Consider the following 27,951-nt stretch of genomic DNA (forward strand, 5'->3'; position numbering starts at 1 on the left):
ACAAAGAATGGTCTTTAGAAAGTGATTAGGGTAAAAAGAAAATGCCTGTACAAGGTTGGTGAAATGAAACAATCAAGGGTAAGCCTATCGCAAGGGAAAAGAATAAATCCAGAAGCAAATTGCAATGCTGTTGTTTTAGAATGACCTGCACTAATTTACTGTCATAGCTTACTACAAAATCCATTTCGTGGCCTCTTGCTGGATATGATATCTGAAAATGAGTCAAGTAACTGCCCTGCCAAGCTACTTGGATCATCGATCAGGGTTTGAATGAATGTGTTGACCACCCTGCGTTCTTGCTCTGTCGACCTCAAGCTAAACCATGTTAGTAATTTCAATCTGAATTCCTGGTTGGTATGACCCTCACATTCTAGTGAACTGATTACCTTCACACAGTACTCGAAATTCTTGTCCAAGGAACCTGAATCATTGCTGATTCGGAATGGTGAGTTGTTAATAAGAGTGCTATCACAGTCATGTGTCTCATCATTTGAGTGTGACGCCATTTTCCTGCACAACTCTGTAAAAGTCAACAGCAGACCCTTCCCCCCTTGGCCCATTAGTCTAGGTCTGGGAATCTCCACTACCATGTGATTTTGCAAACCCGTTCTTCTCTATTTCAGGTGAAGCGGCATCATCGTAAGCCTCAACAGTCAGTTCTAAAGTGCAACCGTTTTCTTCATCCCTGGAGGTCTCAAATGGAGGAGTTAGTTCTTCATTTAGATCAGGGACCGAGACAACATTTAAGTCAAGCCCACGGGAAACAGGTGGCATGTGATCCTCTTCTCGAGTTTCAGGCTTAATCTTTTTTATTGCTCCACAGCATTTTTCTAAATCAGCACTGCAAAACCCTTCAAAACAGCCTTGCTGCTGAGCCAAAGCAAGACGTAAGATCTTTCCAAGCTCTCGAACCCTAAATCCAGAAGAACCAACTACAGGGCGCTCCTTTGAACCTAAAGAACTTCCTTCGATAAGGTTGTTTTCATTCTTCCTATTCATTACAACAGCTAAATTAGGATTTTTGTGAATTATCTCTACACTCTTGGTGAAACATTTAGCCTCAGAATGGCCCAAATCACCAGCTTCAGAATAAGAAACAATTCGAAAGGTGTACTCAGTACAGGGCTGCAAATTAGATATCAAAATCCTTCTGTGAGTTCTTGGAAAGACAGAGACAGGTTCGTTTGTATGTGATTCATCTCTACTCTTAAAATACCAGAGCTTGTAGCCCTTAATGTCATCAGACAATGCAGCTGACAGTTCAATTAGAATAATTAAAACAGATGACGGCTTCACTTCTTCAAATAGAAACTTGCAAGCAGCAGGACCTGAATAAATGGATGTCCCTTGTTCCCATATGTAATGGGGCAAAGGGAGGTAAGATAGTAGGCTGCCCCCAACACTAGGTTGAGAACAGATTCCGCAGGACGTGAATCTACATAAAAAAGGAGAACAATTTTCTCATACTACTTCAAAATAACCAATAAGAAATAAAATAAGACATTGTTGGTTCTAACCTTGGCACTTTATATTAGTGTTAGACATGGTCACCAACCATTCATCTTTTTCAATTGCAAGAGTGCATAGTTTCAGTATATCACCAGCAACAGAAAGCCTGGTCACTATTCCCCGTGCCATTTTAGCAGAAACTCCATTCACAGGACCACTTCTGTTTCTAGTTTGGCCTTCGCATTTTTCACAAACTCATGCAGTTCTTTAAAGAAAGAAGTCTCATCTAGGAGCCTGTAACTCAAGTATATCCTATAACAGAGTACATTCAAGCGGCAAGCCTCCCTAGCTATCATTAGCTGCTTCTTCCAACATCTGCCAGGAGCAAGTAAATCATATCTATCCTATCAAATAAAACCAGAAAAACCTAAACCAGATATAGACATAATTTTTTTTACCATATTGTCTGAAACTTTGATCCATCAAATTGTAATCATTTCCCATACATAGATAAATAACAGTTTTGGCAGAAATAAAATAGGAGTTTGTAAGGTTTGGGAGAGAACATAACCGAAAGCTGAATAAGGCATGAGCTGCAAGCTGATACTTATCCCAGTATACCCGACACTTTACCACAAGAAGCACAACAATAACTGCCATCTAGCTGCATCAATTGTCCAAGATCAACAACCCCAACCTTCTCATGTTGAAGAGCACATTCAATATGGCATGACAACCCACAATAATCCCCCTCACCAGATTCAGAAGCGCATACCAACCAAAGACTTGGGTCCTTGTTGTCATCAAATAAGTGACAGATACAACATGAGCATCTCTTACAAAATGTGTCATCTATGGAAAGAACAGCTCTACAGGCATAATTTTTACATATCCATGAGTTAGAAAAACCATGGTCCGAATGTTGCGGAAGACGGCTATCGGATAGAGCAAAATCCCAACTGATAATTTGAAAAAATAAAAATGAAGATAAAAGAGACATAAAATTTACGTGGAAAACCTCTGAATAATATAGGGTAAAAACCACGGGCAACGGTAGAAGAATTTCACTATGAGAAAATAGGAATTACAACCTCTCTCGATCTACCAAGGAGAAAACAATGATAATTCTCTCTAGATAAAAAGAAGAAAACAACTCTCAAGAAACTCTCTAAAATCTCTCTAGTATTGGAAGAAAGCTAGAATGCTTTGGGATGGTTTTGAAGCTAAATGAGCTAGGGTATTTATAGTTGAAGCTTTAAGGACTAATTTGTAAATATCCTAAATTACAATGACTAATTGCATAGTTTTACCATCCAAAATTTTCAACAATTTGGTGGTCAAATTTGACCAATTTTGCCACCCATTAATGCCACCAAATTGCCACCCATAATGTTGACAATTGATGCAATTTGGTGTGCCAATTTTCAACAATCTCCCACTTGAAGATTTGATTGGAACAATCATATCTTCACACCATTCTTTCTACCTTGTACCTTTCATGTTGCTTACATTTCTGACAGGCCACAGGAGGATCGACACCAGGTAAATTTATCAGCATTGATTGCCTTCGTCATGAAATCTGCTATGTTGTCTTTGGTATGGATCTTCTGCATATCTACCGTTTCTTCTTCCACCTTTTAACGAATGAAATGGTACTGAACTCGTATGTGCTTAGTCCTTGAATGAAATGCTGGATTCCTTGCTAGAAGCAAGGCGCTTTGACTATCACAAAACAGAGAGACATACTCTTGATTGTGCCCAAGCTCATCCAATAACATCTTCAACCAAATTGCTTCTTTACTGGCTTGTGTAGCTGCTACATATTCTGCCTCTGTTGTGGACATAGCCACAACTGACTGCAATTTTGAAACCCAGCTTACAGCTCCACCAGCAACTTTGAACACATATCCTGTAGTAAAGATTTGCTTTTATCCAAATCCCCTGCATAGTCAGAATCTACATACCCATTTATAAGTAAGTTTGATCCTCCGTAATATAATGCAACATTTGAGGTCCCTTTGATGTATCTTAGGATCCTCTTTACAATATTCCAATGCTCTTTGCCTGGATTCGCCATGTACCGACTAACCACTCCCACTGCTTGTGCAATGTCTGGTCTTGTGCATATCATAGCGAACATTAAACTTCTCACTGCTAATGCATACGGTACTCGAGACATCTTCATCCTCTCTTCTTCACTGCTAGGACTCATACTGGAGGATAATTTGAAGTTAATAGGAAGAGGGGTAGAAATTGGCTTACAATCTTGCATGCTAAATCGTGACAAGATTTTCTTTAAGTAATTCTTTTGTGAAAGCCAAATCTTCCTATTACTTCTGTCTCGGTGAATTTGCATCCCTAGAATCTTGTTTGCTGATCCCAAGTCCTTCATTTCAAATTCCCTAGCCAGTTGTGCCTTCAATTCTTCAATATGATCTTTGTTGGGTCCTGCAACCAACATGTCATCTACATACAACAGCAATATAAAAAAATCGTTATCACCAGACCTCTTGAAATAAGCACAAGGGTCTGCATTAAGTCTGTTGTATCCAAGGCACATAATGAAGGAATCAAATCTCTTATATCAATACCTCGGTGCCTGCTTTAGACCGTACAACGATTTGTTCAACCTGCAAACCAAGTTCTTCTTTTCGTCTTCTTCAAAACCTTTAGGCTGGAGCATATAAATCTCTTCTTCAAGATTTCCATGAAAAAAAGCTGTTTTAACATCTAGCTTCTTTCTGAGCATATCCTTTGACCACCAGTCTTGCACGATACCTCTCCACTTGATTGTCACCATTTTGCTTGATTTTGAAAACCCATTTGTTACCAATTGGCTTAATTCCTTGTGGTAGTGGCACAAGGTCCCATGTATTATTTTTATGAAGGGCTTCGATTTCTTCTTGCATCGCCATCATCCACAGTGAAGCATCTGAGTTGTTTATTGCCTCTTGGTATGTTGATGGCTCACCGTCCTCTGTTAAAAGGCAGTATGCAATACCTTCTATAACATAATCTGAGTGCCAATTAGGACGTCTTCTTACACGATCTGATTGACGAGTTGTTGGTGCTTCAGAACTCTCTGGTTCTTGTTCATCATGTGCTGGTTCTGCTTCTGAAGAATCTCCTTGTTCAAACTCCTTTTCCACATTTATCTGTGTAGTCTCTGACTTTTCAGTGCTATCATTATCTTCTTTTCTTTGTAGTTTATCCTCTACAAAGATAACATCCCTGCTGATGATCACTTTGTGGGCAGTGAATCCCACAAGCGATACCCCTTGACTCCATCAGTATACCCCAAGAATTTGCAATTCTTGGATTTTGGATCCAGCTTTGAGATTTCTTGGGAGTTGTACATCACGTACACAATACTTCCAAATATATGGAGGTTTGAATAATCAGTTGGTTTACCAGTCCACATCTCCATTGGTGTCTTCAGCTCTATTGCAATTGATGGAGCTCGATTCACCAAATAACAAACGATATTGACTGCTTCTGCCCAGAATGATTTTTCTAGGCCTGCATCCCTCAACATTGCTCTTGTTCTTTCTAACAAGGTTCTGTTCATCCGCTCTGCCACTCCATTTTGTTGAGGAGTGTTTGCCACTGTGAACTGTCTTTTGATGCCTTATTTCCTGCAAAAGTCATCAAATTCTTCGCTTGTGTATTCTCTTCCATTATCTGTTCTGAAATACTTGATCTTATTTCCAGAATCAAGTTCCACCTGCGCTTTGAAGATTTTGAAAGTTGAAAACACATCTGACTTCTTCTTAATAGGATACACCCAACATCTCCTAGAGTAGTCATCAATAAATGAGACAAAGTATTTTGCTCCACCTAGGGATGTAACTGGTGCTTGCCATACGTCAGAATAAACCAATTCTAGAACATTTTTGCCTCTAGAATTTGACGTGTTGAATTTCAACCGGTGATGCTTACTTGTTATGCAATGCTCACATAAAGTAAGTGATACCTTTGTTAAGCCTGGAAGTAGCTTTTGCTCCATAAGGACTTTCATTCCTTGTTCTGACATGTGTCCAAGTTTCTTATGCCATAGCATTGTAGAATCTGAACTACATGAGGCAACAGAGGCTTCTGCTTCTAGCAATGTCTCTCCCTTCAGCATGTACAAGTTTGCAGCTATCTTTTCACCTTTCAGCACCACAAGCGCTCCACGGAACACCTTCATGATTCCTTTCCGTGTTTCAATCTTGCTAGCATTATTATCCAACAATCCGTAGGATAATAAATTTTTCTTCAGACCTTTCACGTGTCGCACACCTCGAACAACTTTAATTGTTCCATCATACATCTTCAATTTGATGGTTCCCACGCCAACGATCTCTAAGGCATGATCATTGCAACTATATACAGATCATCCTGAGACAGGTTCATAATGATGGAACCATTCTCTTCTTGAGGTTATGTGATATGTTGCTCCCGAATCAATGAGCCATATATCTGTAAATCATTTTCTTCCTTCCACAGTGGTTGACGCTTCACAGCATAGAGCATCTCCATCATCTGAAGTGTTTGCGGTATTACCTTGTGGATTTGAGATTTTATTTAGACTCCAACAATCCTTCTTCAAGTGACCCTTCTTTCCACAGTTGTAACACTTTAAATTCTTCTTGCTTCTCGACTTCGATCTACCATGTTTGTGACTGCTGCTTTGGCCACGTTCTGTTAATCTCCCTCTCATCGTTGTCAACGCTTCTGCTTATTGTAAATTTACTTGTTTGTCTTCCTTGTTCTTTCGCCGATTTTCTTCTTGTAGAACAGCAGCTGCAACGTCATCGAAGACTAGACTGGTGACATTATTGTTTGTCAAGTTGATGATGAGTTGATCATACGAATCCGGTAGACTTTGAAGTAGAAGTTCAGCACGTTCTTGTTCTACTATTTTACAGCTTAAGGATGTAAGCTGAGAAAATAAACTGTTCAGTGTGTTTAAGTGCTCCATCACTGAAGTAGATTCTGACATCCGAAGTGTAACACCCTTAACTCATATCCGACCCAAATACAAGTCTGAGGTGTCACATTGACTTTTCAAAACCTTGACTCTTATAGAAAATCCCTGGAATTTTTAAAACTTTCATTAAAACGAAACACATTAATTTACATAAAACCATAAAATACAAAATCGATCAGAGTATTCGTAATTAACACTTATTACATGCCAACACTCTATACATAACCAAGTACATACTTTGTCAATTACTTCTGATCTGATCTCTTAGTAGTATTGATGTCCGTGCTACTTCTATTTCCACTTTTCCTGATTCTTGGTACCTACGTGTAAATCACTTACACGCTAAGTCATAGACTTAGTGAGGCAATAAATGAATATGCAACAATAAACTTATGAATGTTCATACTTACAATTGGATCATGACATTTCAATATGCATGTATCTATCGCACGATAACATATAATGCACATACGAAACTTACCTTCTTGTATCCCTTTCACTGTAAATCGGTATTTCAATTGCATAGCCCATGTATATTATTGAGATTAGAGGTATGTGAGTGCATTGAGGTTGTGCACTAATACTGTCACCACAGCTCGTATCTATTCCCTCATGGGGCACCGAACCTTAGTTCAGTATTCATCCCGTAGGACTCCTACATCCCGAAGGACTTCTCCTTAAGAACCACATACATAATACAATGGCTCCAATCAGTGTACCGAAGTACCACATATAGGTTCCACATAATTATATATATGTCCCGAAGGACCACGTAGAACCCTCGACTCTTGGCATGCCAATTACACCTATAGTTCTCATATTGTATACTATGGGCATTATTCTTATTTTTCATATGTTCATGTACTCATGTCATTTCTCTTGTGATCATGTAGCTCATGTCATTTCTCTTGTGATTATGTAGCTCATGTCACTTCATATCATGTTCTCATATCACATGTCATATCACATATCATATCACATGAACATATATATGTCTTATGCATGTATCACAACAATTATCATATATGCATGTTCACAACTATTATATTATAAAAATCAACATAGGGATTAGACTTATCACAAGTCTTATTCCATTATAATATACATATAGTATGCACTTACCTTAGCTTTGCTTTGATTCGATTCTAATCCTTTGATCGTTCCGGAATAAGCTTACTTTTAGTATCTACATAATCACACATGGATCTATATCAGTATTATAACTAATATACTCTAATGGTTCACTCTTTAGACTAAGAGAAAAGTCAATTTCATCTTTTAATGAAGGTATGCATCGATGCACTACTGATGCATTGGTGCATAAAAGGTATTCGATGTAGTATTATTGTTGGGATGCATCGATGCACTCCTTATGCATTGATGCACTGATTGCATTCGATGTTTCACTATTAATGGGATGCATCGATGCACGAATTACATTCGATGTCTTTATTTTAAAAGAGTGCATCGATGCACTACCAATGCATCGGTGCACATTCAAACAATTTCTGGGTTTTAACCTTGATGCATCGATGCACTATGAATGTGCATCGATGCACTATGAATGTGCATCGATGCACTATGAATGTGCATCGATGCACTCTGCCCAGAACCTCTTTTTGAACCCAAAAATCCATTCATTTTGGATTAAATCCTTCATGTTTAATCCCCTCTTTCACTCTTAACTCTAGTACACATCCTTAAACTAATTTATACTCATTTATTTCATCTTTAACCTTCAAATCCTATCCTTCATATGAAATTCAAGAATTACATCAATAATCCAACATGTTTGAATTCCACTTTTAACACTTCATATATCTTAACTAGATTGATGACAAGTAAAATTTAACTTTCAATTCTAGTTATGAACTCTATTCCAAGATTTTATTTAAGAACTTCAAATCTTAAATCTCTCCTAACTCCATTATCCTTTGATGTTAAGATAACTTAAGCTTTCCTTAAGCTTAGTTATCATCTAATAATCAAAACCCAATATTAAATTTAACAAGAAACTCAATAATCAGAAATCTTACCTTTGCTTTGGTTCACACGCACAAGGAAGAAAGAAGAAGAAGATAACTATGGAAGGCTTTGGTGTTCTCTTCTTTTCATCCCACTTGTACTCATATATATCCTTAACCCTTCTTTAATTAATTTTCCTTGCAAATGACTCTTTTACCCTTCCATTCCTTCTTCCTTTCAATTCAATCCTACACAATCATTTACATATAAATCTTTCTATTTTAATCACCAAAATCTAAAACTTTCTAATTTAGTCACTAACCCGGTATTGAGGATGTTACAACTCTCCCCCTTAAGAAAATTCGTCCTCGAATTTTCATTATGCAAAGAGGTAGGGGTACTTAATCCTCATGTCCTCTTCGCGTTCCCATGTTGCTTCCTCTACTTTGTGATTCCTCCACAAGACCTTAACCAATAGAATAGTCTTGTTCCTTAGTTGTTTAACTTCGTGAGCTAATATTTGAACATGTTCTTCCTCATAAGTTAAATCTGGTCGGACTTCAATTTCTTCAGGAGTCACAATGTGAGATGGATCAGATCTATATTTCCTAAGCATTGAGACATGAAAAACATTGTGTATCTTTTCCATTTTAGGTGGCAAAAATAACTGATATGCTACTGATCCTACCCTCTTAGTAATCTCATAAGGTCCAATGAACCGAGGACTCAACTTTCCTTTACGTCCAAACCTCAATATTTTCTTCCACGGAGACACTTTCAAGAACACTTTATCTCCGAATTGAAATTCAATTTCTTTCCTTTTTAAATCAGCATACAATTTCTGTCTATCAGCTGCAGCTTTCAGATTATTTTGAATTACTTGAAGTTTCTCTTCTGTATTCTGAATCAACTAAGGACCAATAACTTCTCGATCCTTAAGTTTATACCAGTTCAAGGGCGTACGACATCTTCTTCCGTATAGAGCTTCATAGGGAGCCATTTTGATGCTTGACTGATAACTATTGTTGTACGCAAATTCAGCAAGTGGTAAATACCTTTCCCACGATCCTTTGTATTCAATAACACAAGCTCTTAGCATATCCTCCAGAATTTGAATAGTTCGCTCGGATTGACCATTGGTTTGAGGATGAAACGATGTACTGAAGTTTAACCGAGTTCCCAATGCTCTATGTAATGACTTCCAAAACCGTGATGTGAATCTAGGATCTCGATCAGAAACTATGGAAATAGGTACACCATGCAACCGTATAATCTCTCTAATATACAATTCATCATACCTATCCATGGAGAAATAAGTTCGTACTGGAATAAAATGGGCTGACTTAGTCAATCTATCCACTATTACCCAGATTGAATCCTTTTTGTTCAGAGTTAAAGGCAAACCCGCCACAAAATCCATCGTTATGTTTTCCCATTTCCATTGAGGAATTGAAATTGGTTGTAACAATCCTGACGGAACTTGATGTTCAGCTTTGACTTGTTGACAAGTCAAACACTTTGATACAAATTCCGAAATGTCTTTCTTCATTCCCGGCCACCAATATCGACTCTTAAGATCTATATACATTTTGTTCCCTCCCGGATGCATTGTCAATGGACTACAATGAGCTTCCGTTAACAAATCATTCTTTAATTCATCATCATCCGGAATTACTAATCTTTCTTGATAATACAAATTCTCATCAGACTTAATCTCATAATCCGTACCCTCTCCATTCTTTATTTGTTGCATCCTCTTTAAACACTTTTCATCTTTAACTTGCAATTATTTAATTCGATTTAACCAAACGGGCTTGACTGTCAATTCTGCACAAATTGCATCATCTTCTCTTAACGATAATCTAGCATCAAGAGTTCGCAAAGCTGCAAACGTCTTTCGACTCAAGGCATCAGCTACCACATTTGCCTTTCCAGGATGGAAATCAATCACCACATCATAATCCTTGAGAAATTCCACCCATCTTATTTGTCTTAAATTCAACTCTTTCTGAGTCATCAAGTATTTTAAGCTCTTATGATCCGTATACAAGTAGCACTTTTCACCATACAAGTAGTGACGCCAGATCTTTAAAGCAAACACTACTGCCGTCATCTCTAGGTCGTGTGTTGGATAATTTTTCTCGTGCGGTTTTAGTTGTCTCGAAGCATAGGCTACCACTTTGCCTTCTTGCATTAATACGCATCCCAAACCACTATGAGACGCATCACTATACACTATAAAAGTTCTTTCCAGACTCGGGTTGAACTAACACTGGAGCTTCTGTAAGAATCTTCTTTAACTTTTTAAAACTCTCTTGACATTCTTGAGTCCAAACAAATTTTACTTCCTTTTTCAACAGTTTAGTCATGGGTAATGCTATAATCAAAAAGTTTTTAACAAACCTTTGATAATAACCAGCTAACCCCAGAAAACTTCTAACTTCCGATACATTCTTTGGAACTTTCCACTCCAGAATAGCTTTAATCTTTTGGGGATCCACTCGAACTCCTTCTGCAGAAATTACATGTCCAAGGAATGCCACTTCATTCAACCAGAATTCACATTTAGAGAATTTAGCATAAAGCTTCCTGTCTCGTAAAGTCTGTAAAATAATCTGTAAGTGTGAACTATTCTCTTCTTTTGACTTTGAATATATTAAAATATCATCAATAAACACCACAGCAAACTGATCCAAATACGGTTGGAAAATTCTGTTCATTAAATCCATAAAAGCAGCTGGTGCATTCGTAACTCCAAACGGCATCACGATAAATTCATAATGACCATATCTTGTTCTAAACGCCGTTTTCGAAATATCTTTTTCTTGAATCTTTAATTGATGATAACCCGAACGTAGATCAATTTTTGAAAACACTGAAGCTTCCTTTAATTGATCAAATAAATCGTCGATTCGGGAAAGTGGATACTTGTTCTTGATGGTCACTTTATTGAGTTGTTTGTAATCGATACAAAGATGCATTGATCCATCTTTGTTCTTAACAAATAGAACTGGAGCTCCCCAATGTGATACATTTGGTCTAATAAACCCTTTGTCCCATAACTCCTTTAATTGAATCTTTAATTCTTGTAATTCCTTTGGAGCCATTCTGTATGGTGCCATTGCAATGGGCGTTGTTCCTGGTATTATCTCAATCTGGAATTCTACCTCTCTGTCAGGAGGTAAACCTGGCAACTCTGCAGGAAATACATCGAGAAACTCTCTAACTATAGGAATCTCTTCAATCCCTTTCTCCTTGGTTCTAACATCCAGTACATTAGAAATAAACCCTTGACATCCCTGTAGCAGTAACTTCTTTGCAGTCATCAATGAAATCACACTTGCTAATGGATTTCATCTTTCACTAAATACAATAACTTCTATTCTTTCAGAACTTCTCAACGTTACTCTTTTCAATCTACAATCGACATTAGCATAATAAAGATATAACCAATCCATCCCCAGTATCACTTCGAATTCGTCAAAAGGTAATTCCATCAGATTAGTAAGAAATTCAATTCCCTGAATCCGTATGGGACACCCTCGGCTCACCATATTTACCTGAGCACTGTGCCCTAGTGGATTTGTCACTATTACTTCATTACTAGTAGTTTCTAAAGGAATGTTCAATTCTCTTACTAACGTACTAGTAATATATGAATATGTAGATCCCGGATCAATCAATACAATAACACCTTTGTCGAACATTAGAAAGATACCTGTTATAATATCTGGGTCATCACAATCCTCATTGGTCTTGAGGTTGTACACTCGAGCAGTTGAGTGTATCTCCTGTTGAGCAGAGGACTCTGACTGACCTCTTCCTCTGCCTCTACCTCTTTCCCTCTGGGCTATTGAAACAGACCTCTCTGGCTGTACAGATTCACTGGTTAACATTGGACAATCTCGAACGAAATGTCCGGCGTCTCCACATCTAAAGCAGACTCTAGAAATCATTCGACATACCCCTAAATGATTCTTTCCACAATACGGGCATTGTCTAGCTTAACTCTGATTAGTTCTCCCAGCTCCAGATTCCATTGACTGAGTTTGTCTACCTCTCATTTGATTTGATCCTCTAGCGGAGGATGCCACTGATTCTGATCTAACCTGGGGTCGAACACTAGCATCTTTGCCCCTTTTTGATGGTGCGGAACTCGAAGAAGCACCCGATCTTTTGACTGTCTGAGATCTCGAATTTTCAAATCTCTCGTTCTGAGCTCTTTCCAGAGCCTTGGCACGGTTAACTACTTCTTGAAATGATGATAAATTCAAGACAATCAACATTTCCTTTAACCGATGACGTAAACCCTCTACGAACCACTCACAAACATCATTTTCAGTAGGAACTAGCTTGGCAGCAAAGCGGCTCAATTTATTGAATTCACACTCGTACTCATATACAGTGTGATTACATTGCTTCAAATTCATGAACTCTTGCTTCATTTGACGAACAAATTGATCTCCAATGTACTTATGCTTGAATTCTTCTAAAAATAATGACCAAGTTACTTGGGCATTAGATATCCTCAATGTAACATTGGTCCACCAGATCATTGCTTGTCCTCTCAACAAGGAAATTACTCCATCCAGCTTCTCAGCATCGGAACAATGAAGTCCCGTAAGCATGACTTTCATGTCATTAAGCCAAAGGTCCGCAGTAACATGACCTTCATTGGCTTCCCCTTTAAACTCTGGAGCTCCTAATCCCTTCAACTCTTTCGCAACATTAATTTTTAGAGTTGAAGTAACAGGAGGTTGGAAACGCGTCAATACCGCGTCTAACGTTCTAAAGAATATATCTTGATCATTAACAGGCATTCCAGAGGATGTCTGTTCTTCACTCTGCCTGGCCAGGGCAGGTGAATTACTACTTTTAGCGGGTCTATCGTTTCCCGCTTCATTTCTAGATCTACTTTGTTCGGACATCTATAAAAATACAACAATATAGTTCTATTAGCAAAACAACATACTTACTATTCCATCAGATCAGAAGTTTCCACTATTTTGTTGGCATGTATACCTTATAAGATACTCTAGACTTCGGTTTATGCCGAGAATCGACTAAAACATAGCTCTGATACCATTAAATGTAACACCCTTAACTCATATCCGACCTGAATACAAGTCTGAGGTGTCACATTGACTTTTCAAAACCTTGACTCTTATAGAAAATCCCGGGAATTTTTAAAACTTTCATTAAAACGAAACACATTAATTTACATAAAACCATAAAATACAAAATCGATCAGAGTATTCGTAATTAACACTTATTACATGCCAACACTCTATACATAACCAAGTACATACTTTGTCAATTACTTCTGATCTGATCTCTTAGTAGTATTGTTGTCCGTGCTACTTCTATTTCCACTTTTCCTGATTCTTGGTACCTACGTGTAAATCACTTACACGCTAAGTCATAGACTTAGTGAGTCAATAAATGAATATGCAACAATAAACTTATGAATGTTCATACTTACAATTGGATCATGACATTTCAATATGCATGTATCTATCGCACGATAACATATAATGCACATACGAAACTTACCTTCTTGTATCACTTTCACTGTAAATTGGTATTTCAATTGCATATCCCATGTATATTATTGAGATTAGAGGTATATGAGTGCATTGAGGTTGTGCACTAATGATGTCACCACAGCTCGTATCTATTCCCTCATGGGGCACCGAACCTTAGTTCAGTATTCGTCCCGTAGGACTCCTACATCCCGAAGGACAATGTCCCGAAGGACTTCTCCTTAAGAACCACATACATAATACAATGGCTCCAATCAGTGTACCGAAGTACCACATATAGATTCCACATAATTATATATATGTCCCGAAGGACCACGTAGAACCCTCGACTCTTGGCATGCCAATTACACCTATAGTTCTCATATCGTATACTATGGACATTATTCTTATTTTTCATATGTTCATGTACTCATGTCATTTCTCTTGTGATCATGTAGCTCATGTCATTTCTCTTGTGATCATGTAGCTCATGTCACTTCATATCATGTTCTCATATCACATGTCATATCACATGTCATATCACATGAACATATATATGTCTTATGCATGTATCACAACAATTATCATGTATGAATGTTCACAATTATTATATTATAAAAATCAACATAGGGATTAGACTTATCACAAGTCTTATTCCATTATAATACACATATAGTATGCACTTACCTTAGCTTTGCTTTGATTCGATTCTAATCCTTTGATCGTTCCAGAATAAGCTTACTTTTAGTATCTACATAATCACACATGGATCTATATCAGTATTATAACTAATATACTCTAATGGTTCACTCTTTAGACTAAGAGAAAAGTCAATTTCATCTTTTAATGAAGGTATGCATCGATGCACTACTGATGCATCGGTGCATAAAAGGTATTCGATGTAGTATTATTGCTGGGATGCATCGATGCACTCCTTATGCATCGATGCACCGATTGCATTCGATGTTTCACTATTAATGGGATGCATCGATGCACTACTTATGCATCGATGCACGAATTGCATTCGATGTCTTTATTTTAAAAGAGTGCATCGATGCACTACCAATGCATCGGTGCACATTCAAACAATTTCTGGGTTTTAACCTTGATGCATCGATGCACTATGAATGTGCATCGATGCACTCTGCCCAGAACCTCTTTTTGAACCCGAAAATCCATTCATTTTGGATAATCCTTCATGTTTAATCCCCTATTTCACTCTTAACTCTAGTACACATCCTTAAACCAATTTATACTCATTTATTTCATCTTTAACCTTCAAATCCTATCCTTCATATGAAATTCAAGAATTACATCAATAATCCAACATGTTTGAATTCCACTTTTAACACTTCATATATCTTAACTAGATTGATGACAAGTCAAATTTAACTTTCAATTCTAGTTATGAACTCTATTCCAAGATTTCATTTAAGAACTTCAAATCTTAAATCTCTCCTAACTCCATCATCCTTTGATGTTAAGATAACTTAAGTTTTCCTTAAGCTTAGTTATCATCTAATAATCAAAACCCAATATTAAATTTAACAAGAAACTCAATAATCAGAAATCTTACCTTTGCTTTGGTTCACACGCACAAGGAAGAAAGAAGAAGAAGATAACTATGGAAGGCTTTGGTGTTCTCTTCTTTTCATCCCACTTGTACTCATATATATCCTTATCCCTTATTTAATTAATTTTCCTTGCAAATGACTCTTTTGCCCTTCCACTCCTTCTTCCTTTCAATTCAATCCTACACAATCATTTACATATAAATCTTTATACTATTCATTCATTCTATTTTAATCACCAAAATCTGAAACTTTCCAATTTAGTCACTAACACGGTATTGAGGATGTTACACGAAGAGTGTACAATTTCCTCTTAAGGAAAATTTTATTGTGCAACGATGTGGCCTCGTACAATTTAGTGAGATAATCCCATATCCCCTTAGCTGTCTTCTTCTCCTCGATGCTTGACAATACTTCATCTGCTAATGCTAGATGAAAGTTTATCATAGCATTTCCGTCCATCTCGTTCCATTTGCTGTCATCTGCGAAATCCATCGGCCTTTCATTGATAGCCATTAGACACCCGTCTTTCCTCAGGATGGCCTTCATCTTTAATTTTCACAGTGAGAAATTTCTCCCATTGAATTTTTCAATATCAAATTTTGTTGCCATAGCTTCTATTATTGATAGCTCTCACTATTTCACTATCGTGAATAGTTCTTTAAAACCTCAAAGAATGGGTAATACCTTCTTATTTTCTTATGTTGGAGGATCCACCTTTTGGTGGCAACCACAAAGACAATAAGCAGATATTACACACTTAAATCTGGCTCTGATACCAATTGTTGCGGAAGACGGCTATCGGATAGAGCAAAATCGCAACTGATAATTTGAGAAAATAAAAATGAAGATAAAAGAGACATAAAATTTATGTGGAAACCCCCTGAATAATATAGGGTAAAAACCACGGGCAACGGTAGAAGAATTTCACTATGAGAAAATAGGAATTACAACCTCTCTCGATCTACCAAGAAAAAACAATGATAATTCTCTCTAGATAAAAAAGAGAAAACAACTCTCAAGAAACTCTCTAAAATCTCTCTAGTATTGGAAGAAAGCTAGAATGCTTTGGGATGGTTTTGAAGCTAAATGAGCTAGGGTATTTATAGTTGAAGCTTTAAGGACTAATTTGTAAATACCCTAAATTACAATGACTAATTGCATAGTTTTACCATCCAAAATTTTCAACAATTTGGTGGCCAAATTTGACCAATTTTGCCACCCCATTAATGCCACCAAATTGACACCCATAATGTTGACAATTGATGCAATTTGGTGTGCCAATTTTCAACACCGAAGGCTGCTCAGTAGCTGGGAGCATTCTCATTGGGTTCTCCCACATTCTGTTTTGCTTCCTAGAAGAAGACTGACTGTTGACCGTGGCTAAAGCTTTTCTTGAGTCTGACTTTTTTTATGGTCCTGTTACCTAACTTTAACGCTTCATACATTTTGCTCTTCGAAGAAAGTGAAGTTTTCTTGTCTTTATGAAAACAGGTTCAGAGAAGCTCCTTTCTTGGACCAGATTTCAGGAACTCTTGCAAGAGTTCTGGACTTCTCGAAGCATCATCTGAATGGCCATTTTTCTCTGGAGTACTTTGCACGCTAGAAGAAAGACTTCGTATGCCAGAAACTGCATCATCGATTCACAAATATATTAATACTCAATTTTATAATATCGTTTAAATCATCTTAATTTATTTGAGTGGTACAATTCGATTTTAATAACATCAAAAAATATATATAATATATACTCCATATAATATACATCAATTAGAATTTTTTTATTTAAAAAAATATATTATTTATTTATTTATTATGTATAAAGGGATTTTCGTACTTTACCAAAATTAAATGATAAAAATCAGATTTTTCAATAATATGAATATTTTTTTATTAAAACATTTATTTTATCTTTTAATACTAATAATTGTATGTCCCCATGATTTTCTAAGTTTTTATATAAAAAAAGTTTACTAAGTTTAATTGTATAATATTTTTTTACTAAGTTTAATATATTTTTTTCAAATAAAGTATATTAGATATCGTAGTTATATACAAATGATTATTTTCGTCAATAAAATTTAAAAATTTATATTTATTCTTCTTATTAAAGTTAGTAGGTCAAAATACCACAGAATATATTTTGATTAGTACATATTTTCAACGACTCTTAAAAATGGAACAACATTGATAAATTTTAATAGTTTAAGAGATAAATACATTTTAAAAAATTATTTAAGGTTTACTTCGGTAAAATTGGTATACTTTTAAGGTATAAATAAATTTTAAAGTAATTTAAATATGTAAAATAATATTCAAATAAATATGTATGTGAATCTTTTCTTTTGAACTGTCGAGTATGAAATAATAATCGTATATATTATTTAAAATTGTATAATGATAATATGATAGGGATGCATATAAGACTCAAATTCGACGGATTTCGACCTGATTCAATCTTATTGGATCAAATTTTCTTTATAAAAAAATCGAATCTAAGTTAGACTTCAAGTGGAATGTATCCTTTTTTCGAATCGGGTCATGTTGACCGAAATCTAACTCAATCCAACCCATTCTCACCCCTAGTTGATGGGGCTTCAAAATCTTCAATTCATAGGCGTAGGACATATAAATATGTTATAATGTTTTATTATATTTACATTATTAACTATAATGTTTAATATTATAGATTATAATATTATTTAATTTAAAATATAAATCACCCTTTTAACTATTTCCATTATATAAAAATATCATTTTATATATTATTAGTTAGATTTTTTACAAATATATAAAAATTAGAATACAAATTATAATGTGTTAAAATTATGATATTAAATGAGATATGAAAAAAGAATATATGAAAATTAGACCATAATCCGTACAGTTCCCGCTCTGAAAGCAATATTTACAGCAAATATGATTAGAGGTGATTTGCCTCCCAAGTCTAACCAAGTCTAATGACACTGGTTTCAGATTGCTCGTTGCTGCTGCTGTCATTATCTTAAGTCCAACAGCGGACCCTGTAAAACTCACCCAAAAAAACCCACTATTTCTTCATCAATGTGTAACTTCATCTTAAAATATGAAAAACATGGTGCCAGTACCGGGGCAGCTTTAATGGAAAACATGCTAGTGGGGAAATTTCAGGGAATGATACTCCAATGGGTTCCCTCAGAGTGTAGCCTTGAACTCCCTTTAACAATTTTAGGACTGTTCCATGAATTTTATCGGCTGCACCTGCATAGTAACGAAGAATCATTGCTGCACCCGCCATGTCTCTGACCTTGCCCGCATTAATGGTATCCACTGCAGCTATTTCTTCTTCAGTTAAATCTGCAAACTGCATCATTATGGTTCCTCGCTCCTGTTATCCAAAAGAAGAATGACCGGCAAGCAAATGTAAATATTTTGGCATATGAATTTGTATTGCATGTATTTGATAAAGTTTTTTAACCAAAGTAACTTCAAAAGAGCTCAAATTGAATAACTGACATTTGGTAGGGACTAAAATTAAATAATTGTCCATTTTCGTGTTGCATTTAGGGAGAGGTTTCGAGACTTTGTGGTTTAAGAATAGATGTTACAGCTTGGGGACGGGAACTTGCTTGGGCTGCTTCTTGTTTGAAGGGGAGGTCCTTGTTGGTTGTCATTTTAAAATTTGCTTGGTGTGCTCATAACTATTATGTTTGGGAAGACAGGAATTTTTGCCTATTCAGGAGGTAGATCTCGAACCGTGGAGACTATAAAACAGGTTGTTAGGGTGAAGGTTAGCAGCAGTCGATATAATTACTCGAACGTTGTAAATAATAGGCTTTGTATAGAATGAGATATTCCCTAAAAAATTTATTGGAGATCTCATTTACTTTGTAACTTCGTAGCAGTCTTCTGCTTCTTGAGCAATACAATTGAAACTTATCCAAAACAAAAAAAAAATTCTATCGCTAAATTTGGCCGATGGGACCAAAGTCCTCCCTCTCCCTACACCCCTTTTTCCAATATTAACTACTATGCACGTAATTGATTAATTATCAAAATATCATTTTTAATAAAAATTATATGATAAAATATATGTCTAATGTACCACGTCCAATTAATAAATAAAAATTTTAGGGTTTGTTTGGTTTTAGAAAATATTTTTTATTTTTATTTGTTGTTTTTATTTTCAAAAAATACTTTTCATTTTCAATTTTTTTTAAAAATTAAAAAACATGTTTAGTTAATATAAATGAAAACTTAACTCTAATAAAAAAATAAAATGTATTTGATATCAAATTTTTAAAATAAAAATGAACAAACTATAATTATTAAAAAATTCATGGAACCGAGCTTGCTTGATTATACTCATCAAGAATATCCTTGCATGAGAAGGATCATTACGGGTTGCTTGCATAAAAAAATATGTTTTAAAGGGGAACAATTTTTGGCACATTGAAAGGAGGTTCCAAATTCAGTTGGAGTTTGAATAGACTCCTCCAGCTACGTTCTGAAGCTTTACCAGCTATTTCGAATAGGACCATCACTATGAGGGATATATGGATGGAAACTAGGATGAATGGGGATAAATTTCCTTGGCAATCCTTGATTTGGTTCCCACTTCATATTCCGAAGCACATTATAATAGCATGGATGGCTTTTCTTGACCGTCTCCCTACTCGGGATCGATTTCAACGAATGTGGATTACAATTACGGGGAATTGTGTTCTCTGCAATGCAACGATGGAAACTCGATCCCATTTGTTCTTTGAATGCCCCTCTGCTTCTTATTTATGGGAGGCAATATTACTCCATAATGGGGTAAAGAAATATATCTCTTCTTGGTAAGACATGATTGATTGGGCTTGTAACACTTGAAAATGCAAGTCTCTCATTTCAACTATCCTTAAACTAGCTTGGTGTGCTAAAATCTATGTTTTGTGGGATGAACATAACCGAAGAATTTTCCAAGGTTGTACAAGAGCTATTGAAGACCTCTTTATTTGCATCAAAGATTTCGTAGGTATCAAATTGAGAGGGAAAAATATAAATAGGTCTGATAGTGTTAATAATTTCCTTCGTAACTCTTGGGGTATAACTTAAACCGATATTTTGCTTTGTAAGTAGGATGTACATAAGATTTTTGTGATCGGTGATTTTTTGTAGTAGATTCTGCTTCTTTAGGTAATAAAATTGAATTATCAAAAAAAATCATTACATTACATGAATTTAACTTGCGATGAATCTTATCGGAGTTGATAACGAAATCATTCAAACACAAACAAAAACAACAACAAAAATAGTATGCAAGGTACCTGAAACGGAATCCACGAACTTGCCGTTGATAACGAGCTTGAAGAATTTTATTGGCGGAACCTTGACGACAGATTCTGTGCCTGAAGAACTTCCGTTGCATTGACCCACATTTTTAAGATTCTCTTTTTTCTTTTTGAAAAATAAACTTCATTCATTAATCAATACCAACTGCCTCGTGAACAACCAGATTTGAAATATAACAAGGCACATAACTAACAAACCAAGTGGAAGAGCCGCTAACTACAGCCCATCTTGCAAGCTCATGAGCCACACGATTAGCTTTTTGTGGGACAACAAGCACTTTGAATTTAGTTCTCTTCTGCAACAGGTCCCGCACTTGGCGAAGATGAAAACCGACAAACGACAGATCCGGTTTGAATGAGAGCAGTCGGTTTACCACCACATAAGAGTCCCCCTCAATGTCAACCTTGTCCCATCCATTTTTAATAGCCATTTTGATCCTCCCAATGAACGTCGTAGCCTCCACCAGCTCCTCCGTGAAAGTACCTTCCATCTTCCGAGCATGGCCTTCAACAACCAGGCCATGATGGTCACTTGCAATGACTCCAATCACAGCAACTTGGCCTCAAGGAAAGAAAGTACCATCAACTTTGATCTTAATTATTGAGGAAGCATGTTTCAATCAATGCTGGCAACGAGAGTTGGTCCGATCGAATTGGCGTTTATCTGTGGAGAGCTGTGCCGCTATAAAGTCATCGCCCAAGAGCCACGCAAAGTCTAACATTTCTTTTGGTTTCTAGAGAACCCTGTCGTGAACCCATTTAACAAATTATTTGGCGAATTTTTTTTTATGAAAAAAATAATAACTATACGGAGATGATCGATCTTTCTAATTAGGAAGTCTAAACGTGTTTTATCCGTAAAGAATACTTTAAAAATAGAAAATAGTGAAGAAATTTGTATAATATAAGCTTTAATTTGTATAAATAAATAAATAATAACTATACGAAGATAATCGATATTTCTAATTAGGAAGTCTAAATGTGTCTTATCCGTAAAGAATACTTTAAAAATAGAAAATAGTGAAGAAATTTGTATAAAATAAGCTTTAATTTGTGATACTACAAGTAAAAGCAAAGTCAAAAGATTAACTCCTGCAAATCATTTTCGTGATACACGAGTCGTTGCGAAACGAAAAAAGAGTTTTGTTTTCTGGGTAAACTATACATTTAGTGCCTACACTAACATGATATTCTTTTCAAAACTACACCTAACATTTAGTTTAGTTTTCAATTTGATACCCATCTTTAAAATATTAACAGAACTGCTAACATGATATTTTTTTATTTTTCAATAATGTCGTTGTATTGTCTTATGGTAACATATCAATTTAACACTTAAATTTTTAATGACAGAGTACCAAAATAAAACAAAAGTAATAGTTTATATACTAAATATGTAATTTATCCTTTTTTAAGTCTTAATGTAGAAACAAATACCTAAACTTAACCTAAGTGTCTAAAGAATTTTCACTTAATCTAGTTATCTAACGTTTTCGTAACGACCATTAAAAAAATCATGATGATACGCCTTAAATCCCTATTTATTTTAAAAAAAATAAAAATAGTATTCTTTAAAAAAAATCCCATAAATTTTCTTTAAAAAAAATCAAACTCCTTAATTCCCAAATTCTAATCTCTTTATCACCGTTGGCCCGCCACCAATCACCACTGTTACTGCTGCCACGGCCGAACAATCATCCACCCATCATTGTCGCCACCGCTGTCGTCGCACACCCATTGCTTTACGCCTTCAATAAATTGCTCTGCAGATAAACATATTTCATCTGGTCGCGATAACATGAAAATTTTGGATGACCATCAAAAGCATAGGGAAAGTAGTTGAAAATGGATCCCCAATGTGAGGCAACGACAAAAAAGCAGTAGATGAAGGTGGAGAGATTTCTCCATTTGAATAGCTCAAACCATAGTTATAAACTTACCGTTGATTTCATGTTTTTGTAATATTTTGGGAAATATAATTAATAGTTTCATAATGTTCATCGTCTCAATGTGGGGGGAAAATGAATGAATGAAATCTTGAAAATAACTTATAGATGAGGGTGGAAGCGACTTGGTGAATTCAACACTCTGGAATCATATCTGTTATATACTAACTATGAAGATCTCTGCACTTCAATATTGTTTTAGGCTTCATTAATTATCATGTTGAGAAACCATTGCAGTTCATTGAAACTGAAGATTATGTGGTTATCTAGTTGAATTTGCTTCCATGAATATTGGTTGTTTATACACTGCTGAAGAGATGATCATGGAACTAGGAATGAATAAAGGTTGAATGTAAAGAAATGACTGATTATTGATTCAGTTAGATTCTGGTGCTGATCAATTCTTTGAGCTGGCTGCTCACATGGTTGCCCACTTGGTCCCTCATTCATAACAGACTAGCATAAACAGGCTGGAGACACAAGGGTCCTGTGCTGGGTTTTTTTCTTCTACATTTATTTATTTTCTCAGTTGTTTTTCCCATGTAGCAAGGCAAGGAGCCAACATAAATTCAGTGAGTTCATACTTTCATAAACTGAAGCTTCTTTATCATATGAAGCTCATAGAAACCTACAAAACATGTTATTAAATAATGTCGCTGGTGACAATTTTGTGTTTTGGTCTTTTGCGCCATTCGAATCATCATTGAAGGCCCCTCGAAAATTGAAAGATTTTTACTTGTTTTTTCCTTCAAATTAATTAATTTTCTAACTTCTTTTTCCAATGTCACATGCATTAATAGAATACACCAAAAATAGTAATTAAAAAAATAAACCCATGAAGCTTTGTTTTCTGCTGTCGACACAGCCAACAAGCATATGAATCCGATAACGCATTTCTGCAACGTAAACAGAAAACACAAGGAAGTGAGAAATTTGTGTAGCAATGGCTCAGGAAATTGCTTGCCTACCAAAAAAGGTTGTTAGAATTTTAGAAAACACTACAATGCTAAATGTTATTCTTTTTTTCTGCTACAGAAACCTACCTACCGTCTACTTTTCTATACTCACAAAAAAAAAACGCCCTCTCAAAGCTCAGGGAAAATGGTACAATAAGATTGAAATACAGGTTTTGGTTATGCCCGGGATAGTTTTGAGTTTTCTTAGAAACCCTAATCACCATACAGGAGAAGTGCATGGAGAACCCGATGAAGATGATGAATGACCATTGTTGCAAGTAGAATCACTCCCTGAAGTGACTAATGAGCTAGCATCTCTAAGTGACACAGAACAAGCTTGTGCTGGGAGCTTTTTCATTGGACTCAAAGAAGGTGTCATTGGAGGTGTGTAGAGCATTTTAACATGATGAGAAGGCCCTGCGTTCTCGTCATCCCCTGAAGAACCGCTGTTTTCTAAACGCCAAGGCAAAGATTTTGGTGTTTCAAACGGAGTATCTGGCTTGCTGCAGCCAGCACCATTGTCATAAATGGGATTCGATATGTAAACAAAATTGTTCTCACCACTTTCTTTACGATTAGAAGTACTTCCGGTGCCAACTTGAATTGATATTTCTTGAACGGGGTTAGGTGAGGTGGCAAAGGAAGTTGATGGAGATGTAGGAGAAAAGACAGCAACTTGATGAGGGCTTGTGTTTGATTCGAGAAGACGAGGATGTGAAGTGGAATGGTTTTCAAGCTTGTTTTGTTTGCAAGGGAGTGGTGCAGGGAAAAAGAAGTTCCTTGGTGCATGAAGAACTCCTTGTGAAGCTCCTAAGGGGACTGGTTGATTGGTTTTGGTTATATTGAGGTGAAGGAGTAGTGTTTGTAGGGACAGTGGCAGCAGCTGTGGTTTTGGTAACGGTGAGGCCACAGACAGAGGTGGAGTTTTTAAGGCGACACCGCCAGCTGAGTAAGAGAGAGCAATAGAACTGGGCTAGGAGTACTAGGATTAGAGCTAATACAATGGCCAGGCTCACCGCCATTATGAGGGTTGCACCCATGATTACTTTCTGATGCAGGGGATCCGAGACAGATGATGTTGAGCTGTCAGATTGTACGTTGATGGCGTTGAGATACCATGAGTTGGCAGATCAGTGCAAAGGCGGGAATTGATTGTGACATGTTCCTCATTGTGGTCGTTTTGAGTATGTTTCAGTCTTTTGGCCATAACTTTGGCTACAGGTGTCAGAATCGCGCATAAGACCCCAATCCGGAAAGCTCTTTTCGACGCGCACGCTCTCCACATGGAGCTGGCCTTTTTTTCAACCTCAAATTCTGCCGTTTTCCCCTCCGAATCACTAGATTTAGTTATTTTTTACTATTTATGGTAATATTTCGATTGTTAATTAGGAAGTCAATTTAAATCCGATTTAGGCCGGATTTTTGGGAGATTGCTTATTTTATTTCGAATAAAGACGATTTTTTTGCTATAACAGTCCGGCTTGTGCACTGCTTTTGGATGGTTTTTGATTTTATAATATTTTATTAAACCTTAGAGATTTTTTTCTCTGGTTTTTGGGCGAATTTTCTCTTGTGAATCGTCTGTCAGAGCTAACCTACAGGATAATCACTATTTTGTCTGGCGTCACTTTCCCCTTCATTGTTTTACTTTCTCTCAGCTTTTTGTTTCTTTCTTTTGGAGTGAAGGCCGTCAGTGAGGCAGTAATTAAAGGGTAAGAAAGCCCTTTTGGCGGGAAACAGTGGGCGGGGATTTCTTGTGAGACTTTAGAATGTGTAAGCATAAGCAACTCTTTGGTTCTTAGATGGTTGTGTGCTTTGTTTGTTGTCTTTTTTTCTATCAAGTCATTTTAATAACTGCTGCCATAGCATAGTTTGATCCGTAAAGTATCACCATAATATTAAATTGTGATTGTAAGAACTCGTGTTAAAGTTATTGTTGTTACGGACGTTGCGATGCAATTTATTTATATTATGAAGTAATACTTTAACATTATGATTATGAATATAATATCACGGTGACCTTAAAAACAACTATAATATGATCATTACATTACGACTAGAATTTAGTACTACATCATCGCAATTAGTACGGCCATGAGTTGCTCGTGTACAAAACACAAAAGTATGATAAGTATCATGGATTCATGGCCAAAACAGCCTAACTCATTTTGTTTCCTCTTCTATTCTCAATCATTCATTCATTGGTGGTGGATGACAACATTTCAATCTCAAAGCATAACTGTGTATTATCTGGAGTACATACGTTAAGCATCAACGGTGAAAACTGTTGGCAATCATGCCCCAAAAACGAGTTGTACTCAGGTCGTTTTGCTGTGTGTGCAATTGACAGACCTACAATGTCTAAAGTTCTTTCCTCACAACTGATAATATATTTCTACAAGAGCTCAAATGAACCTGCATACGACGTTATTAAAAGTGAACCGAGGTCATCGTTTCGTGACTGCGGATCAGGCAGTTATTAGGGGAATAACTTTTGTCCATACAATACCCACTGGCGATTCATTTGGCGGGTGTAGTGTGTTTTTTTCCCTCCCAATCTTCTAGATAATTAGAAGCAGTTTTGAACTCGGAATCCAAATCACACCGTTCCTTTTATGTCCAATATCTCATTGAATTTCATCCATAAAATTCATGAGCCTTACATTGCAGAATTGCACTCAAAATCTCAAACTTAGAATTTGCCAATACTGAATCTCATTTCCCAAATGCAACTAGTATATTTCATATCATAAAGGCTAGTGAACTACAATACTCTAAATCAGGAAGATGGACCTAATTTCCCTATATTAACCTAAATAAGACAATAAATCCCAATCAGATGCCTGCACAATCCCCTCAACTCGAATATGAAGATACCACTCGAATCCATGATCTAAAATAGATGACTATGACATCTTATCTACTCCATATATGAGGCAGAAGTAGCAAGTGGTAACCACAATTGGAAATCTAATACAACAAAATTTAGTAGCAAATACTAACACTATTTTTACTCAGGACTGCTTTTCGGGATTATCGGGTTCTTCTTCCTTTTCGGGCTCTTCCTCTTCCTCCTCTTCCTCTTTCTTTTCTTCCTCTTCTTCATCTTCTTCAGGAGGATCATATGGCATTGGTGGCGGTAACGGTGTTTTCATAGGGCTGAACTGAGGGAATATGTCAGGTCTACGCCCAGGTTTTGGCCTCTCCCACTCCTGCCATGTAAACCGAGGTCTTCGTGTTTTGATCACACTGTCTTAGAAAACAAATTACCAAACCAGGAAAAAAAGCCTATTTATCAAAGCATCATGTTCCTTCCAATGATTGAATTATCTAATCAGTACCCATCAATCAAATAAAACTACCCCAACAAAATATAACTGTATAAAATTAAACCCATCTTATAAGAATCCTATAGAGCCTTTTATTCACAAAGATAAACACAAATCAGTCATTTGGAATTTCCCTGTCTTAAAAAACTACTAATAGCTGAATAAACAGAGAATCAACTTACAATGGGGAAATCGAGGGGATTGCGACGAGTCAATTTCTCCTCCTCTGGAGCCATACAAACCACCTGATGCTTCTTTCCCATCGTCCGTTGATGGCCCTTAGAGACAGAGACGACGAGGGAACATCTGAAACCGCGGCTCTTGGAAGTGGATGGTGCCGGAGCTAGGGTTTTGGAAGGTGGAAATACGGATAGGCAGATGGAAGATGTCATGGTTTTCTGGTTGGTTTCTTGGTGGTAACAGTTTCCCCAGAGTGAAAAACACAAGGAGTACCGAGTTAACCGCCTTATCTGCGACTCGTGTTCGTCTCGGTTCGGTGGGTTTGCACTGGACCCTAAATCTCCAATGGCCAGTATTCTAACATGTGCTGGCTCAGCGACTCTTTAAGCGCTTATGGGTCTATATTACCTCATTGGTGGCCCAAACCACTTGTTAATAGTTTTTTTTTTTGTGTGTGTGTGGGGGGGGGGGGGGGGGGGGATAATCACATCGTCGTTTTATTTGATAAAATTAATGTTAAATTGCTCTTCAATGGTTCAAGTTTTCTTTTTTGGGTCTCGTAGTTTATGGGCCTTATCTCGTAGTTTTTTTTATTAATAGTTATTTCATATCGTATAATTTTTACTTCATATCCATTATGTCATTGAAATTAATTTTTTGAAATTAATTATTAATGTTTATCAAAATTGTTATTTTCATATATGGAGGGATCTTTTTATCCCAAAATAAAATGTTGACAGCCAAAA

At 36.4% G+C, this 27,951-nt stretch overlaps 1 protein-coding gene and 1 pseudogene across 1 annotated transcript; both read right to left on the bottom strand.

The window, feature by feature from the left end:
- Positions 1-13: 13 nt before the first annotated feature.
- On the bottom strand, positions 14-17,109 carry LOC120198890 (annotated as a pseudogene).
- LOC120198891 (splicing factor, arginine/serine-rich 19-like) lies at positions 14,421-27,498 on the bottom strand. Its single transcript, XM_039200134.1, has 4 exons — positions 27,208-27,498; positions 26,709-26,908; positions 26,640-26,673; positions 14,421-14,430 (listed from the first exon to the last, which is right to left on the bottom strand). Exons 1-2 carry the CDS (start codon positions 27,415-27,417, stop codon positions 26,711-26,713), a joined length of 408 nt encoding a protein of 135 aa, XP_039056065.1. The 5' UTR covers positions 27,418-27,498; the 3' UTR covers positions 14,421-14,430; positions 26,640-26,673; positions 26,709-26,710.
- Positions 27,499-27,951: the final 453 nt, after the last annotated feature.

This window comes from Hibiscus syriacus, unplaced genomic scaffold (genome assembly GCF_006381635.1).
Source record: "Hibiscus syriacus cultivar Baekdansim isolate YM2019G1 unplaced genomic scaffold, ASM638163v2 tig00004988_pilon, whole genome shotgun sequence".
Lineage (NCBI taxonomy): Eukaryota > Viridiplantae > Streptophyta > Magnoliopsida > Malvales > Malvaceae > Hibiscus > Hibiscus syriacus.